General features: G+C 49.0%; 1 protein-coding gene across 1 annotated transcript in view; it reads left to right on the top strand.

Moving 5' to 3' along the window:
* The window catches only part of LOC147112218 (uncharacterized), a 28,108-nt gene extending 9,224 nt beyond the window's left edge, over positions 1 to 18,884 (top strand). Inside the window, exons 2-4 of the mRNA XM_085996279.1 lie at positions 7,172 to 7,243; positions 13,305 to 13,458; positions 17,852 to 18,884. Of these exons, the coding sequence (XP_085852405.1) occupies positions 7,172 to 7,243; positions 13,305 to 13,458; positions 17,852 to 18,620 (995 nt within the window). The 3' untranslated portion in view covers positions 18,621 to 18,884. The remainder of the gene's footprint in view (positions 1 to 7,171; positions 7,244 to 13,304; positions 13,459 to 17,851) is intronic.
* The last annotated feature ends 637 nt before the right edge of the window (positions 18,885 to 19,521 follow it).

The raw sequence follows: 19,521 nt of genomic DNA, 5'->3' as shown, positions 1-19,521 counted from the left end.
GTTAGTTCGAAGCATCCCCTGGGATCACGTCGGCCATGGAGAGCCAATGGTAGCAGGGAATGCTTCATTCATAAGTTTGACAGGACCTGTCAAACCTATAAATACTATAAGCCCCAAAATATCACTAAATCTTCAAATAATTTTTTTTTTAAATCACATTTTTAAAATAACTATAAATTACATGAAATAACTATTTTAAACAATAATTTAAATTTTTGAAAAAATTAATTAAATTTTCTAATGGGGCTAAAAATAAACTTACCTTTCTTTAAAGTATTTAAAAATAATGGCCCAGAACTTGGTGTCGGGGGCTTGCCGCGCGTGCAAGCCCCCGATGTGCACTCACCCTGCGCGCCGGCATCTGAAACCTGGCCCGCAGTGGATTTCCTGTCAGTGGCCCGGTTCTGATGTCGGCGCGCTGTGCTAACCTGACCCAGCGGCGTAGTTAGTGCGATGTGCCGGCTGGGATCAGGTGAGCACTGTTCAGCCAATCAGGGGAGGGGAAACTTCATTCATAAGTTTGAGAGTAAGAACTGTCAAACTCATGAGAAGTGCTGCACCCCAAAACACTACTTAAACTTTAAATAAAATTTTAAAAAACATCCCAATCATTAAATTAAGTATAAATAAGTTTTAAAAAATAATTTAAAGAATAATTTTTTTTTTTGAAAAAAATAAATTTTTAATAAAAAGGGTCTAAAACTAAACTTACCTTATTGTAGATTCTTTAAAATAATAAAACTGTGGAAAAAAAAATTCTAAATTGCACTAAAACGCCACTTACCTGTAAAAATAAATACTTACGTGTGCTTTTTACAAGCGTAAAGACCAGAGGCCTTTACACATGCGCAAATCCCCCAAAACAGAGGAAATCCAAGACGCACGCGCTGCCCCCTACAGCGCACGCGCTAGCCTCTTCATCTCTTGGGTGAGAGGAGAGGAAATGCCGGTTTTCAGCGCATGCGCTGTGCATGCTGAAAACCGGCATTTCCTCCGGCCAGACACGTGAGTATCCCTTCCGTACTCACGCGTTTGGGGAGGAATTACTGCCCCAATAAACCTGTGGAAAAATGTTTTAATTTTATTTAATTCACCACTTACCTTGTTAAAAGCAGGCCTTGCGCCTGTTTTTTAAAAGTGTAACTGCTGGAGACTTACCCTCCCGGAGAAACCTGCAAAAAAAACGAAAGTTCCAGGCGCACGCGCTGCCTCTCCTGCGCACATGTTTCACCTCTGAACCCTTTCTTTCAGGGGAACGGAAGTGCCGGTTTCCCACACATGCGTACTCACCCGTGGAGTCCCGAATTTCTGGGCCAATATCTCCAAGTTTGCAGATGACACAAAGCTGGGTGGGCGTGTGTGCTGTGAGGAGGATGCCAAGAAACTCCAGTATGATTTGGACAGGTTGGGTGATTGGGCAGATGCATGGCAGATGCAGTATAATGTGGATAAATGCAAGGTTATCCACTTTGGTGGCAAAAACAGGAAGGCAGATTGATGTAATAAAAAGTCTCACACATCAAGGAACTTTAAAGTAAGCTTTAAGCAACTTATAATTAAACTATATACAAGAGCGGTCTTCACCATGCCTCTAGGAGAAGCCCTCCTATCATACTGAGCAGTTCAGTATTTATACTAGTCCAAACACAGGAAGTGACATATGCACAGGAAGTGATGTATACACAGAGTTCACAGTTCACAATTCACAGGAAGTGATGTGCACATAACTTCCTCCGGAAGTTATTTATTATTATCACATTCTTCCCTCCTGCAAGATTAGAAGGCTGTGGTCTTCCTTTTATTCCGCAGCCGCCGAACGAGGAAGAGTCGCACCCATTTGGGTTCCCGTCGTAGAGGGTCACTGGTCCGCTTACATGCTGTTGGCCATTGGTCAGAGACTGTGTGGCCTGGATTACCCTGTGAAGGGTCGGGGAGATCATGGCTTCGTGTACGAGTCCCAATAGGTGCAGAGTCGGTCTGTCTCTGTTCAGAGGGAGGTGCAGAGCTGGTCTGTGGTGGATCAGTACTTTGGTGCGCGGTACTGGGAGGGTCGCAACTTTGAGTACGGGGTTCTACCGGCACCAAGCTAGTTAGTGTCAGATCAGGATCCTGGAGAGGGGTACCCGGTAGGTTCCAAAAGGCTCCTGGTAAAATACCATCACTCGATGTCCCACTAGGTCCTGGTGGGCAGGGAGCTAGATCCCGTAATGATACAGTAGATTCTCGGCCGTCGGGATATCGTATGTATGCATAGGTGGGGTTGGCATCGGTTAGTTCGACCTCATCTACGAGAGGGTCATTTTTAGACGTCCGAACGTATCTTCGGAGTAGTACAGGTCCAGGAGTAGTTAGCCATGACGGGAGGGATGTCCCATAAGATGAGCAACGCTGGAATCCAAAGAACCGCTCATGAGGTGTAGTATTTGTGGCTGTAGAAAGGAGGGACCGTATAGAGTGCAATGCATCCGGAAGCACTGCTTCCCATTGCTGGTTTGGTAGGCCCCGAGATCTTAAAGCAAGATGTACAGAATTCCAGATGATACCGTTATACCTCTCTACCTGCCCATTTCCGATCGGATGATATGGCGTCGTTTTGCTTGTAGCAATTCCCCGTTCTGAGAGGTAGTCCTTGAGTTCCCTTGACATAAAGGATGGACCCCGATCCGAGTGAATGTAAGCCGCCATGCCACAGAGAGAAAATACTTGCTCAAGGCAGCAGATTACTGTGGACGCCAGCATATTGGAGCAGGGGAAGGCAAACGGAAAACGTGAATATTCATCAATCATGGTGAGCAAATACGTGTTCCGAGTAGAAGAGGGCACTGGGCCCTTAAAATCGATGCTAAGTCGTTGCATCGGTTGGGTTGCGTGTATGAGCATACCATCTGAGGGGCGGAAGAACTGAGGTTTTAATTCTGCACAAAGCCGGCATTCTGAGCACATTTTCTTTACATCTCCAGTAGAAAAAGGGAGATTCCGTGATCGTACGAAATGTAGCATGCGCGTAACACCAGGATGACACAATCCATTATGGACATCTATGAGAGTAGAAGACGACATAGTGGAGCAGAATGCTCGTGTGAGGGTATCCGGGGCCACATTCTCCTTGCCAGGTCGATAGTGAATGGTGTAACCAAAAGAGGCCAGTTCCATCCTCCAAAGCTGTATTTTATTATTCTTAATTTTGGTTCGTTTTCGATTATCGAGCATGAAGGCGACTGATCGCTGGTCCGTGATTAATGTAAAGTGCTGGCGAGCTAGGAAATGGTTCCACTTCCGTACCGCCTCTATGATGGCTGTGGCTTCCTTCTCAGCCGGAGGATAATGTAGCTCGGCACCTTGTAAGGTCCTGGACATAAATGCTACAGGACAACCTTCCTGATTTAGAGTAGCCGAGATCGCCACCTCCGAGGCATCACATTCGACTATGAAAGGGAAATTCTCATCGATGGAGTGAAGAGCCGCTTTCTCCAACTGTTTTTTGAGAAGGTTAAAGGCTGCAACAGCCGCTGTTTCCAATGGAAATGATCTAGCATGCAGCAAGGGTTGGATTTTGTCTGAAAAATGAGGAATCCATTTAGCGTAGTATGCAAACAGACCGAGAGCCCGACGTAAAGAAGCCGGAGTCTTAGGTGACGGGAGCTCTTGGAGCGGGCGAAGTCTTTCTGGGTCTGGCTTAATGATACCGTTGCCTACGCAGTAGCCAAGGATGTTGATGGTCGGTTGCGACTCAACAGATTTAGATTCATTCAAAGTTAAGTTACGGTGATGGAGAGCATCCCGAAATTTTTGGAGGTTGGCGTCGTGTTCCTGTTGATCGTGACCTGCAATAGTAATGTTATCAAGATAGGGAAAAGTGTCCCTTAAGTTTTCCTGCTTAACCAGGCCATCCATTGCCCGTTGGAAGACAGCCACTCCATTAGTAACCCCGAATGGGAGGCGACGAAATTGGTACAGCCGTCCATTAGCCTCAAAGGCCATGTACTGCTTATCTGAGACCTTCAAGGGTACCTGATGATAGGCACTTTTCAAATCGTAAGTTGAGAACACTTTGTATTCGGCCAGTTTATTAACCATATATCATCAATGCGTGGCAATGGGTAGGCGTCCAAGTCAGTATATTGATTGATGGTTTGCGAATAATCAATGCATAGTCGTTGTTTGTGAGGTTTTAGAGGGTTCTTGACGATGACGATTTGAGCCCACCAGGGCGACGAACATGGTTCGATGATATCCTCTGCTAAAAGTCGAGAGATTTCAGCCTCAATAAAAGATTGGTCTTCCTGACTAAAGCGCCGCGATTTCGTTATTATTGGTTTGCATCGAGGAGGAATACTGGCAAATAATGAGGGTTCATCAAGTGAAGCTGCTGATAATGCACAAAACGGTAATTGAGACAATATATTAGAAATAGTAAGTCCAGGTTTGGATCCGCCGAACTCAATGGTGAGTTTCTTATGCTGTTTTTGAAAATCCAGCCCTAAGATGAGATCACTACATAAGTCCTTGAGCACCGAAAGTCGGGTGGAGGGATACATGCGACAATTAAGTGTCATCATATCAATAATACAAAAGCCGGAGATTCTGGTATTAAGTGATGACTGAGCCATCGCAATTGCCTGGTCCGATGGGAAGATATGTAGTTTCAATTTCGCAACAATCTGTTCTCTAATGAAACTATCAGTACTTCCTGAGTCAATTAAGGCATCTAAGGTATGCCCATTAATTGAAACTTTTGTAGCTGCATGAAACAGGTTCTGTGGGCAAGCAGCTGTAATTGGTGTGGTTGCACAGAGAGTGGCTGAAACTCTAGGTGTGCTTCTTTGGGAGAGAGCTCAAGAGGAAGCTTGATAGGTCCTAGCCGGAGCATCTTGATAGGCCCTAATTGGGGCAGTTCGGTAGACCTTAGCTGGATAGGCCCTCGTAGAGGCTCTTGATTGGCAAACTTTTGCAAAGTGTCCCTTTTTATCGCAATGACTGCAGATCGCATTGCGAGCAGGGCAGAATTTCCTAGGGTGAAAAGAATCTCCACAAAAGAAGCATTCCTTCCTAGATTGCCAAGAGGCTGCTAAAGTGGGGTCATCCTCCTCTTCTTCATCAGAATTATCATCAGGATTAGATTCCTCCATGATAGGGTTCACCTGAGGCCACTTGAATCGTCTGGTTGCAGTTACAGCAGCAAATCGAGATCTGGGCAGCTGATAGAGGTCTGCATTTTTCTTTGCCAAATCCAGAGAACAAGCCAGGTCAAAAGCCTTTTGTAGCTCAAGTGTTTTACTTTCTAGCAGACGCTGGCGTATAAATGGAGAGGCAATCCCGCAGATGAAAGCATCACGAATCATTTCTTCGCGGTACAGCTCAGCCGAGGCTGCCTGAAAGTTACAATCTACGCTGAGCCTGCGAAGTTCTTGAAGGAATTTGTTAATCGATTCCCCTGGCCCTTGTCGGGCTGTGGCCAGTAGATGTCTAGCATAGACCTCATTTGCGGTCTTGGCATATAGTTTTTTAAGTGCCCGGATCACTTTATCATAATTATCCCATTCATCAACATATTCAAACACTGTTGGGGTCACATAGTTGATAAGTATCCTCAGTTTAGTAGAAGCATTCGCTTTACATTCATCAAGAAAATTCTCAAAAGTACGGTACCAATGCTTCCATGCCCTGCCAGCTGCTGGTGCGTTTGGGTCCAAGTCCAGACGAGTAGGTTTAAGGATGTTTTCCATGATGGGTGGTTCCCTGGATCCTTAACTCCGAGTTTGTCCGAAGGTTTAGTATTTGTGAGTGTAAATACTAAGTTGCTTAAATTGATGTAATAAAAAGTCTCACACATCAAGGAACTTTAAAGTAAGCTTTAAGCAACTTATAATTAAACTATATACAAGAGCGGTCTTCACCATGCCTCTAGGAGAAGCCCTCCTATCATACTGAGCAGTTCAGTATTTATACTAGTCCAAACACAGGAAGTGACGTATACACAGGAAGTGATGTATACACAGAGTTCACAGTTCACAGTTCACAGGAAGTGATGTGCACATAACTTCCTCCGGAAGTTATTTATTATTATCACACAGATTATTATCTGAATGGCAATAGATTGGGAGAAGGGGAAGTACAACGAGACCTGGGTTTCTTGTGCACCAGTCGCTGAAGGTAAGCATGCAGGTGCAGCAGGCGGTTAAGAAGGCAAATGGTATGTTGGTCTTCGTAGCGAGAGGATTCGAGTACAGGAACAAGGATGTCTTGCTGCAGTTGTACAGGGCCTTGGTGAGACCACACCTTGAGTATTGTGTGCAGTTTTGGTTGCCTTATCTGAGGAAGGATGTTCTTGCCATGGAGGGAGTGCAGTGAAGATTCACCAGACTGATACCTGGGATGGCAGGAATGACGTATGAGGAGAGATTGGGTCGATTGGGCTTATACTCGCTGGAGTTTAGAAGAATGAGAGGGGATCTCATTGAAACTTATAAAATTCTAACAGGACTAGACAGACTAGATGCAGGAAGGCTGTTCCCGATGGTCGGGGGAGTCCAGAACCAGGAGTCACAGTCTAAGGACAAGGGGTAAGCCATTTAGGGCGGAGATGAGGAGGAATTTCTTCACCCAGAGAGTGGTGAACCTGTGGAATTCTCTACCACAGAAGGCAGTTGAGGCCAATTCATTAAATATATTCAAAAAGGAGTTAGATATATTTCTTAAGGCTAAAGGGATCAAGGGATATGGGGAGAAAGCAGGGACAGGATTCTGAGTTTTGATGATCAGCCATGATCTCATTAAATGGCGGAGCAGGTTCGAGGGGCCGAATGGCCTACTCCTGCTCCTATCTTCTATGTTTCTATGCCCCCCAATCTTTACTATTTGGCCACAAGATGCTGAACAGCCTTGCTTACTAGAGGCTGCTTTTATTTTGAGAACATTACAAAGTAAGTGGGAAGATTATGACAAAGAAGACAAAGAACTGAAAAACATGCCAACCTTTTGACTATAAAAAATAGTGCACTGTTGCGTCTCACATTACAAATCTCAGCCACACTGTATCACATCCTACAATTATTATCCTATAAATCCAGACAAAGAGAACGTCTCATTGGTCGCACAAGAGATTCATTGAGCAGCTACTAAAAGAATTGTTATTGTTTTTGATGAATTAACAACCTTTATTGTTCTCAAGAAAATGCCACCCAGTGCAATCTTCCAGAGAGTTCCCTCCCTGTTCTCCATTTAAACATCTTCGCCAGCTCAGGTGAGGCAGATGACAATCAGCTGCAGTAAATCAGCACTCCAACAGGGCTTCATTCTCTGATTTATACTATTTGTGTGTATATATGCAAAAAGTCAAAGATTCGTTGGTTTTTATTGCATGACTGTCAATCACTTTTTGACAACAACAACATCTTGTATTTATATAGCGCCTTTAATGTAGTAAAACGTCCCAAGACGCTTCACAGGAGTGTTATAAGACAATCTGGCGGAGCCACCAAAGGACTCAGAGCGGCTGTACATAATTCCTTTAACAGCAATGTACTTACTGTCTGTAATAACAACAGAAAATGCTGGAAAAACTCAGCAGGTCAGGCAACATCCGTGGAGAGAAATTTGAGTTGACGTTTCGGGTTTGACCCTTCTTCAAAACTGGAGAGAAAAGGAACTAGATCGAAGGCAGGGCTGCGATCGGACAAAAGAATAAAAGAACCAAAAGAAGTAAAAGAGATTAGAAGCTAGACGAGATGGTAATATGCTGGGATTAGGTGTAAAGTGTACTGGCAGGGCAAAAGATAGCTGCCAGGTGTGAGAGAGAAACAAAAGGAAAGGGGGGGGGGTGGAGGAAAGGAGTGGAAAAATATAAGTAAAAATGAAATAGGGGCCGAGGTTATGATCTGAAATTGTTGAACTCGATATTGAGACCGGAAGGCTGCAGAGTGCCTAATCGGAAGATGAGGTGCTGTTCCTCGAGTTTACGTTGAGCTTCCGTGGAACAGTACAAGAGGCCAAGGACGGTGAGGTCCGAGTGGGAATGGAGCGGTGAATTGAAATGACAGGCGACCGGAAGCTCGGGGTCACCCTTACGGACTGAACGGAGGTGTTCCGCAAAGCGGTCACCCAATCTGCGTTTGGTCTCCCCAATGTAGAGGAGACCGCATCGTGAGCAGCGAATACAGTATACTAGATTGCGAGAAGTACAAGTAAATCGCTGTTTCACCTGGAAGGGGTGTTTGGGGCCCTGGACAGTGGGGAGGGGGGAGGTATAGGGGCAGGTGTTACATCTCCTCCGCTTGCACGGGAAGGTGCCAGGCGAAGGGGAAGGGCTGTTTGGGGTGATAGAGGAGTGGACTAGGGTGTCTCGGAGAGAGCGGTCCCTGCGGAATGCTGAAAGGGGAGGGGAGGGGAAGATACGTTTGGTGGTGGGATCACTTTGGAGGTAGCGGAAATGCCGGAGGATGATCCGTTGAATGTGGAGGCTGGTGGGGTGAAAGGTGAGGACAAGGGGAACCCTATCGTGGTTCCGGGAGGGAGGGGCAGGGGTGAGGGCAGAGGTGCGGGAGATAGAACTGACACGGTCGAGGGCAGTGTCAACCACGGTAGAGGGGAATCCTCGGTTGCGGAAAAAGGAAGACATGTCTGAAGCACTGGTGTGGAAGGTGGCATCGTCGGAGCAGATACGGCGGAGGCGGAGAAACTGGGAGAATGGAATAGAGTCCTTACAGGAAGCGGGGTGGGAGGAAGTGTAGTCCAGGTAGCTGTGGGAGTCAGTGGGCTTGTAGTAAATATTGGTCGATAGCCTATCCCCAGAGATGGAGACGGAGAAGTCGAGGAAGGGAAGGGAAGAGTCAGAGATGGACCATGTGAAGGTGAGGGAAGGGTGGAAATTGGAGGCAAAGTGAATGAAATTGTCAAGTTCGGGGCGAGCTGTGCCTGTACCTTTAATTACACTGTTTGACTGTACTATGTCTAGTTACCTTTACAGCGCGGTTTCAACGTGATGACGTCATGCCGTTAGTCATGTGATTCCCCAATGGCAGGAAGAACGTGATGACGTCATGACGTCGGCTTTCAGACCAGGGGATCAGTCCTCGTGGAGCCTTCAAGGAGAGCAGACCTGTATTCGATGTATTCCAGCAGTTTCTAGTTAAAACCTGTTTTGTTCCATTAAAGTTCATTGTTTTAATTGCCTGAGTTGAACTCAGTCTTTTCGATAGGAACCTCCGTTCCTACATTGGTGACCCCGACTTCTACGAACAATTTTCGTGGAAGATTCATCATGGACACGAACGCCGTGACGCTGAAACTGCCACAGTTCTGGGAGCAACAACCAGACGCCTGGTTTATCCAGGCTGAAGCCCAGTTCGCCATTAGGAAGATCGTCGCGGATCAGACCCGTTATTATTACGTGGTCTCCGCCCTCGACAGCGCAACTGCCTCACGGATCATCAGCCTCCTCGGTAGTCCTCCTACTGACAGCAAGTATGATGCGATTAAGGCGCGGTTGCTTCAGGTCTTCGGGCTCTCGAAGTCAGAGCACGCTCGTTGGCTCATCACCATGCCTGGCCTCGAGGACTCCAAACCGTCCGAGCTCATGAGCCAAATGCTCACGCTCCTGGGTGCCGAACCGGAATGTTTCCTCTTCCGGGAGCTTTTCCTCTACCAAATGCCGGAGCAGGTACAGGCTGCCCTAGCCAGATCCGACATTACAGACTGCGCTGAGCTTGCTGCCGAAGCCAATAAGATTTTCACGGTAACCCAGCAGTGCTGCATGGCCACGAGGCGCCCATCCCCCACAGGCACGGTTCCAGCTCCTCCTGCAGCGGGCTGGTGCTCCTACCACGCCCGTTTTGGCGCGAAAGCACGGTGCTGCCGCTCCCCCTGCAGTTTTTCGCCCCAAACAAAAAACAACAAAGCTCCTGCAGCGTTCCTGGCGAAGGAGGACCGGGTCTAACGGGCGCTCTGCGGTTGTGATGGCTGTCGGATCTACGGGGAAACTTCTTTATATCACCGATTCCCTATCGGGTCGACGTTTCCTTTGTGACACCGGGGCGCAGTGTAGCATTCTACCTGCGTCGAAGCTCGATATGCAGGCTGGGAACCTCGGTTTTTCCCTCGTAGCGGCTAATGGCGCAGCAATTCGAACTTTCCGAAAGCGGCGGGTCCAAGTCTGTTTCGGTGGTCAACAATTCTGTTGGGAATTCGTCACGGCCATGGTCTCACAGGCCATCCTAGGGGCGGATTTTCTGTGTGCCAACAACCTCCTCGTCGATGTCCGGCACCGCCGGTTGATCAACGTGGCCACCTTCTACTCGATTCCGTGCTACCACGGTACCTCCATGTCGTGCTGTATTGCCTGCGCCTTCCCTCCTCCGGATGACTTCACCCGGCTCCTCGGAGAGTTTCCAGAGCTGACAAGGCCCACTTTCTCCTCCTCGGCAACGAAGCATGGTGCTGAACATCATATCACCACTACTGGCACCCCGGTTTATGCACGGGCTAGAAGGCTCGAACCCGGCAAGCTCGCGGCTGCGAAAGCGGAGTTCGACACGATGAAGCGGCTCAGGATCATTCGCCGATCCAATAGTCCCTGGTCCTCGCCTCTCCACATTGGTCCAAAACCGGGCAGCGGCTGGCGGCCATGCGGTGACTACCGACGCCTAAATGATGCCACCACTCCTGATCGGTACCTGATTCCGCATATTCAGGATTTCTCAGCCCATTTGGCGGGAAATTCTATCTTTTCTAAAGTCGACCTCGTCCGGGGGTATCACCAGGTTCCCGTGCACCCGCAAGATGTCCTGAAAACCGCAGTCATCACCCCTTTCGGCCTCTTTGAGTTCCTGCGGATGCTGGTTGGCTTGAAGAATGCAGCACAGGCGTTCCAGCGTTTAATGGACTCCGTGCTCCGAGACCTACGCTTCATCTTCGTCTACCTTGATGACATTCTCATCGCCAGTGCTAGCAAGGAAGAGTACATCTCCCATTTGCGTACCCTCTTTACGCAGCTCAGCCAGCACGGTTTAATCATCAACCCGGCCAAGTGCCAGTTTGGCCTGCAGCAGATCGATTTCTTGGGACACCGCATAACATCGGACGGCGCCGTGCCCTTAATGACGAAAGTGGAAGCGGTTACCTCTTTCCCGCGCCCGCCAACCGTCAAGGCCTTGCAAGAGTTCCTGGGGATGGTCAACTTCTATCACCGTTTTGTCCCTAAGGCGGCTCAGCTTATGCAACCCTTGTACGGGGCCCTGAAGGGCAAGTCCGGTAAGGATCCAATCAGCTGGACAGCCGAGATGGACCAGGCATTCGTCAACACCAAGAGCGCTTTGGCCAACGCAACCTTGCTGGCACACCCACTTCCAGGTGCCACCATCGCCCTTACCACGGACGCGTCAGACTACGCCATCGGCGCAGTGCAAGAGCAGTGGGTCAATGGCACGTGGCAACCGCTGGCGTTTTTCAGCCGTCAACTACGGAAAAATGAAAAAAAATACAGCACCTTCGATCGGGAGCTACTGGCCTTTTTCCTCGCTATTCGCCATTTCCGGTTCTTATTGGAAGGACGTCCCTTCACGGCTTTTGTCGACCACAAACCTCTTACGTTCGCCATGGCCAAGACCGCCGAACCGTGGTCCGCTCGTCAACAACGTCACTTGACGTTTATTTCCGAATTTACCACGGACATTCAACATGTGTCTGGTAAGGACAACCTGGTGGTGGATTGCCTCTCCTGTGCGACGGTCCACGCGGTTCACCTGGGGATCGACTACGCCCTCATGGCTGCAGATCAGGCCTCGGACACTGAGGTCCAATCATACAGAACCGTCCCCTCTAGTTTCCAAGCGACCGACGTCACTTTCCAGGCCACAGGCGCCACGCTCCTTTGCGACGTCTCCATGGGCGTTCCCCGACCTATCGTGCCGGTCGCATGGCGCCGGAAGGTGTTTGATGCCATACACAGGTTGTCGCACCCTGGGATGAAGGCTTCACAACGGCTTATGTCGGCGAAGTTCGTCTGGAAAGGTATGCACCTCGATGTCCATGACTGGGCTAACACCTGCGTAGTCTGCAGAAGGCCAAAGTCCAGCGCCATGTTAAAGCTCCAGTGGCTACATTCGCTGTTCTGGAGCGTCGTTTCGACCACGTGCATGTGGACCTTGTGGAGCCGCTTCCGCCTTCTCAGGGTTATACTCATCTCCTCACCATGGTAGACCGCACCACTAGGTGGCCAGAGGCAATTCCTTTGGTTTCCACCACTTCGGCAGACGTCGCTAGAGCTTTCATCTCCTGTTGAGTTGCCCGTTTCGGGGTACCGGCGGACATCTCTTCCGACCATGGGCCACAATTTTCCTCGGAGCTTTGGAACGCTGTAGCTCAGGGGCTCGGCACCAAACTTCATCGCACCACCGCCTATCATCCACAGGCGAACGGCCTTTGTGAGCATCGGCAGCAGCGGGAGGCGGAGCAGAGCGGCAGAGCGACTACAAGAGGCCCCAGAGGCTCAGGTAGGCCTCAGTGCAGCATCGGCAGCGGCGGGAGGCAGAGCAGAGCAGCAGAGCGACTACAAGAGGCCCCAGGGGCTCAGGTAGGCCTCAGTGCAGCATCGGCAGCGGCGGGAGGCGGAGCAGAGCGGCAGAGCGACTACAAGAGGTCCCAGAGGCTCAGGTAGGCCTCAGTGCGGCATCGGCAGCGGTGGGAGGCGGAGCAGAGCGGCAGAGCGACTACAAGAGGCCCCAGAGGCTCAAGTAGGCCTCAGTGCGGCATCGGCAGCGGCGGGAGGAATCTCGGAGCGGCAGAGCGACAACAAGAGGTCCCAGAGTCTCAGGTAGGCCTCAGTGCGGCATCAGCAGCGGCGGGAGGAATCTCGGAGCGGCAGAGCAACTACAAGAGGCCCCAGAGGCTCAGGTAGGCCTCACCAATCTCCAATCTCAGGCAAGGAGAGAGGTAAAAAGTATTCGAGGTGTGACGTCACCACAAAACAGGTAGGTGATTGGTTGGAGTATTTCTCTCATTTTAAAACTTTAAGGGCTAGAAATTGACTTTGGGGCGGCCAGCTCGCTTGCGCCCAGAAGTTACCGCTGCGCGCGGAGCCACTTGCGCCCGCCGGATATTCAGTTTCAGCACCCCAAGTCGAAGCTGGCCGCAAATCAAGGGTTTCGGCGCCCCCGCTTGGGGCGCTGAAACTGAATATCAGCGCGCTAAGTGCCGCAGCGCCACCCGCTGCGGAGCGGCAGGCTGCGGTACTGCAGGCCTTCCTCCCTCTCTTAAGGGGGAGGTGCCTGCAACAGCGCGATCGCCGCTCGCTAGTGCCGGCAAATGAGCCTTGCACCACGGAGAAGTGCCGGGCTCCCGGAAAACAGCCGGCAATGCCGCGGGGGGGGGGTGGAGGAGGCCGGGGAAGGAGGTGCGGGCAGGTGGCCGCCGAAAAAGCGGCCGGCTGCACATCCGCCTTAACTCGCCCCACTACCGCATCAGGTAGGCCCCGTTTTCTGGTCGCTGTTTGCGGCCACCGCGGAAGAGGCGGCCGCAACTCAATATGGCGGTCGGGCCGGTAGCGGGGCGGTAGCGGGGCACTGCGCACACCGATGACGTCATCGGTAGCGGCGCAGCGCTACAGGCTAACGCCGCCATTACCGCACCGCTGAATATCGGGGAAGTTTAGCAAGTGGTGCAAAAGCCCTCTTTGGGCGAAAACTGGGCGCAAAGCCAACCGAATTTCTAGGCCTAAGTCTGTGGTTTATAGTTTTTAAGGTTGCTGTGGTGTTGCGGGGACAGTTTGTAAACCAGGGCCCTTAAATATATCATTTAATTGTAGTGAAATTGGCGGGATTCATTTAACTTTAATTAATTAGTTCAAGGGTAAGTCATGGCAGGACAGCCCAGCCCCATAGTGTGCTCCTCCTGCTCTATGTGGGAAATCAGGGATGCTTCCTGCGTCCCTGATGACCATGTGTGCGGGATGTGTGTCCAGCTGCAGCTGCTGACAGACCGCATTGCAGCACTGGAGCTGCGGATGGATTCATTTTGGAGCATTCGCGATGCTGAGGACGTCGTGAATATCACATATAACGAGTTGGTCACACCGCAGGTAAAGGGTGTACAGGCAGGAAGGGAATGGGTGACCAGCAGAAAGAGTAAGAGGCGCAGGCAGGTAGTGCAGGAGTCCCCTGCGGCCATCCCCCTCTCCAACAGATATACCACTTTGAATACTGTTGGGGGGGATGACTCATCAGGGGAAGGCAGCAGCAGCCAACTTCCTGGCACCATGGGTGGCTCTGCTCCACAGGCTGGGAGGAAAAAGAGTGGAAGAGCTATAGTGATAGGGGACTCAATTGTAAGGGGAATAGATAGGCATTTTTGCGGCCGCAATCGAGACTCCAGGATGGTGTGTTGCCTCCCTGGTGCAAGGGTCAAGGACGTCTCGGAGCAGCTGCAAAACATTTTGGAGGGGGAGGGTGAACAGCCAGTTGTCGTGGTGCACATAGGCACCAACGATATAGGGAGTTAGGAGGTAAATTAAAAAATAGGACCTCAAAGGTAGTAATCTCAGGATTGCTACCAGTGCCACGTGCTAGTCAGAGTAGAAATAGGAGGATATTTCAAATGAATACGTGGCTAGAGGAATGGTGCAAGGAGGAGGGATTCAAATTCCTTGGACATTGGAACCGGTTCTGGCAGAGGTGGGACCAGTACAAACGGGACGGTTTGCACCTGGGCAGGGCCGGGACCGATATCCTAGGGGGAGTGTTTGCTAGTGCTGTTCGGGGGATTTAAACTAAAATGGCAGGGGGTTGGGAACCTGAGCATGGAGACAGAGGAAAGGAAAACAGGGATAAAAGCAAAAGATAGGAAGGAGAAAAACAAAAGTGGCAGTCAGAGAAATCAATGGTTTAAATCAAACGTGGCCACAGTAAATAATAATTCTAATAGGTCTAAGAGCGTTAAAAAAACAAGCCTGAAGGCTTTGTGTCTTAATGCGAGGAGCATTTGTAATAAGGTGGATGAATTGGCTGCGCAAATAGAGGTAAACGGATATGATTTGGTTGGGATTACGGAAGCGTGGCTCAATGATCGCCAAGACTGCGAACTCAACATCCAGGGGTATTCGATATTCAGGAAAGATAGGCAAAAAGGAAAGGGAGGTGGGGTAGCATTACTGGTTAAAGAAGGGATTAATACAATTGTAATGAAGGATATTAGCTCTGATGACGTGGAATCTGTATGGGTAGAATTGAGAAATACTAAGGGGAAAAAAACATTAGTGGGAGTGGTATATAGACCTCCAAACAGTAAGGCGGAGGTTGGGGATGGCATTAAAAGGGAAATTAAAGAAGAGTGCAATAAGGGCACAGCAGTCATCATGGGTGACTTTAATCTACATATAGATTGGGCCAACCAAATTAGTAACAATACTGTGGAGGAGGAATTCCTGGAGTGTTTACGGGATGGTTTCCTGGACCAATGTGTTGAGGAACCAACCAGAGATCAGGCCATCTTAGACTGGGTATTATGTAATGAGAAAGGATTAATTAGCAATCTTGTTGTACGAGGCCCCTTGGGTCGGAGCGATCATAATATGATCGAATTCTTCATTAAGATGGAGAATGAAGTAGTTGACTCAGAGACAAGGGTCCTCAATTTAAGTAAAGGAAACTACGATGGTCTGAGGAGCGAGTTGGGTAGGATTGATTGGGGAATGGCACTCAAAGGGTTGACGGTGGATAGGCAATGGCAAACATTCAAAGACCGAATGGATGAGCTACAGAATTTGTTCATCCCTGTTTGGCATAAAAATAAAACAAAAAAGGTGACTCAACCGTGGCTAACAAGGAAAATTAAGGATAGCAAAAGATCCAAGGAGAGGACATATAAATTGGCTAGAAAAAGCAATAATCCTGAGGATTGGGAGCAGTTTAGGAGTCAACAAAGGAGGACAAAGGGATTAATTAAGAAAGGGAAAATAGAATATGAGAGTAAGCTTTCAGGGAACATAAAAACTGACTGTAAAAGCTTTTATAGATATGTGAAGAGAAAAAGATTGGTGAAGTCAAGCGTAGGTCCCTTACAGTCAGAATCAGGGGAATTTATAATGGGAGACAAGGAAATGGCACACCAACTAAATACATACTTTGGTTCTGTCTTCACAAAGGAGGACACAAATAACCTCTCAGAGATGTCGGGGAACATAGGGTCTGATGAAAGGGAGGAACTGAAAGAAATCAGTATTTGTAGGGAAATGGTGTTAGGAAAATTGATGGGACTGAAGGCCGATAAATCCCCAGGGCCTGATGGTCTACATCCCAGGGTACTTAAGGAAGTGGCCCTAGAGATAGTAGATGCATTGCTGGTCATCTTCCAGAACTCGGTAGACTCTGGAACGGTACCCATGGATTGGAGGGTAGCTAATGTTACCCCACTATTCAAAAAAGGTGGTAGAGAAAAAGCGGGGAATTATAGACCGGTAAGCCTGACATCGATAGTGGGGAAAATGCTGCAGTCTATTATAAAAGATGTAATAGCAGAGCATTTGGAAAGCAGTGACAGGATCGGACAAAGTCAACATGGATTTACAAAAGGTAAATCATGCTTGACTAATCTACTGGAATTTTTTGAGGATGTAACTGGTAAAATAGATAAGGGAGAACCAGTGGATGTGGTGTATTTGGACTTTCAGAAGGCTTTCGATAAGGTCCCACATAAGAGATTAGCATGGAAAATTAAGGCACATGGGATTGGGGGCAAGGTATTGACTTGGATAGGGAACTGGTTGGCGGACAGAAAGCAAAGAGTTGGAATAAACGGATCGTTTTCCGAGTGGCAGGCAGTGACTAGTGGGGTACCGCAAGGATCGGTCCTAGGACCCCAGCTGTTCACAATATATATTAATGATCTGGACGAGGGAATTGGATGTATATCTCCAAATTTGCAGACGACACAAAGCTGGGTGGGAGGGTAAGCTGTGAGGAGGATGTCGTGAAACTCCAGTACGATTTGGACAGGTTGGGTGATTGGGCAGAAACATGGCAAATGCAATATAATGTGGATAAATGTGAGGTTATCCACTTTGGTGGCAAAAACAGGAAGGCAGATTATTATTTGAATGGCAATAGATTGGGAGAAGGGGAAAAGCAAAGAGACCTGGGTGTTATTGTGCACCAGTCGCTGAAGGTAAGCATGCAGGTGCAGCAGGCAGTTAAGAAGGCAAATGGTATGTTGGCCTTCGTAGCAAGAGGGTTCGAGTACAGGAACAAGGATGTCTTGCTACAGTTGTACAGGGCCTTGGTGAGACCGCACCTTGAGTATTGTGTGCAGTTATGGTCACCTTACCTGAGGAAGGACGTTCTTGCCATGGAGGGAGTGCAGCGAAGATTGACCAGGCTGATACCTGGGATGGCAGGAATGACGTATGAGGAGAGATTGTGTCAATTGGGCTTATACTCACTGGAGTTTAGAAGATTGAGAGGGGATCTCATCGAAACCTATAAAATTCTGTCAGGTCTGGACAGACTAGATGCAGGAAGGATGTTTCGGATGGCCGGGGAGTCCAGAACCAGGGGTCATAGTCTAAGGATAAGGGGTAAGCCATTTAGGACTGAAATGAGGAGGAACTTCTTCACCCAGAGAGTGGTGAACCTGTGGAATTCTCTGCCACAGAGGGCGGTGGAGGCCAGTTCATTAAATATATTCAAGAATGAGTTGGATATATTTCTTGAGGCTAAAGGGATCAAGGGATATGGGGAGAAAGCAGGGACAGGGTACTGAATTTGGATGATCAGCCATGATCTCATTGAATGGGGGAGCAGGCTCGAAGGGCTGAATGGCCTACTCCTGCCCCTATCTTCTATGTTTCAATGTTTCAATTCCACAGGTCGCTTAAAGCCGCCCTTTGGGCCAGTCTTCAAGGTGCAGGATGGGTGGACAGACTTCCATGGGTCCTTTTGGGTCTTCGTAAGGCGCCCAAAGAAGACCTGCAATCGTCCTCAGCTGAACTCGTCTACAGCCAGCCTCTCCGAGTAACAGGGGATTTCCTCCCTTCTCCCACAGAGCCATGGTCCGCCTCCCAGCAACTCGTTAGCCACCAGGAAGCGGCCAGATGCTTCGCTCCGCTGCCTACATCAAATCACGGCTTACAGAACTCCCACGTGCCAGCGGAACTGAAGAATGCTGAGCATGTATTCATCCACCACGACGCTCACCGGGATCCGCTCAAGCCCTCTTACACTGGTCCTTTCCACATTATCGAACCGGGAGGCAAATCCTTTTCGGTAGACGTCGGAGGAAAGCCGGATCACATCTCGGTGGACCGATTGAAGCCGGCTCACCTGGACCTGGACCACCCAGTCGTCGTCGCTCAACCACCGAAACATGGCCGACCGTCCGCAGCCGCCGCGCCAGATCAACCAAAGCCGCCCGCCAACTCGACCACGCTCACCGCGCCTGCTCAACCACAATCGACTGCCAGCTCGATCACCGGTCATCAACTTCCTCTGCCAGGTTATCGAAGTCGATCAGACAGACTTGTCAGACTTCCCCCTCATCTCACTTTTTCTGTTAAAGACAATTCTGTGGGGGCGCATGTGACGGAGCCACCAAAGGACTCAGAGCGGTTGTACATAATTCCTTTAACAGCAATGTAGTTACTGTCTGTGTCTGTACCTTTAATTACACTGTTTGACTGTACAATGTCTAGTTACTTTTACAGCGCAGTTTCAACGTGATGACGTCATGCCGTTAGTCACGTGATTCCCCAATGGCGGAAAGAATGTGATGACGTCATGACGTCGGCTTTCAGACCAGAGGATCAGTCCTCGTGGAGCCTTCAGGGAGAGCAGACCTGTATTCGATGTATTCCAGCAGTTTCTAGTTAAAACCTGTTTTGTTTCATTAAAGTTCATTGTTTATTTGCCTGAGTCGAACTCAGTCTTTTCGATAGGAACCTCCGTTCCTACAACAAAACAATTTGGCACTGAGCCACATAAGGAGAAATTAGGGCAGGTGACTAAAAGCTTGGTCAAAGAGGTAGGTTTTAAGGAGCATCTTAAAGGAGGAAAGAGAGGTAGCGAGGCAGACAGGTTTAGGCAGGGATTCCAGAGCTTAGGGCCCAGGCAACAGAAGGCACGGCCACCAATGGTTGAGCGATTATAATCAGGGATGCTCAACAGGTCAGAATTAGAGGAGCACAGCTATCTCGGGGGGTTGTGGGGCTGAAGGAGATTACACAGATAGGGAGGGGTGAAGCCATGGAGGGATTTGAAAACAAGGTTGAGAATTTTGAAATCGAGGCGTTGCTTAACCGGGAGCCAATGTAGGTCAGCGAGCACAGGGGTAATGGGCGAACGGGACTTGGTGCGAGTTAGGACACGAACAGCCGAGTTTTTTATCACCTCAAGTTTATGTAGGGTAGAATGTGGGAGGCTAGCCAGGAGATATTTTCAAGAGGTATTGTTTGAAATGATTTGTTAATAATGCGTCGCCATCTGTTTTATGAGAACAACCACATTTATTATGTACGAAGTTCACATAGATGCCAAACTTGTC

The sequence above is a fragment of the Somniosus microcephalus genome, chromosome 9 (assembly GCF_052327205.1).
Source record: "Somniosus microcephalus isolate GS21.2 chromosome 9, FLI_Smic_1.0, whole genome shotgun sequence".
Classification (NCBI taxonomy): domain Eukaryota; kingdom Metazoa; phylum Chordata; class Chondrichthyes; order Squaliformes; family Somniosidae; genus Somniosus; species Somniosus microcephalus.
Note: the sequence above shows the minus strand (reverse complement) of the source record. Positions and strands in the feature narration are given on the sequence as shown.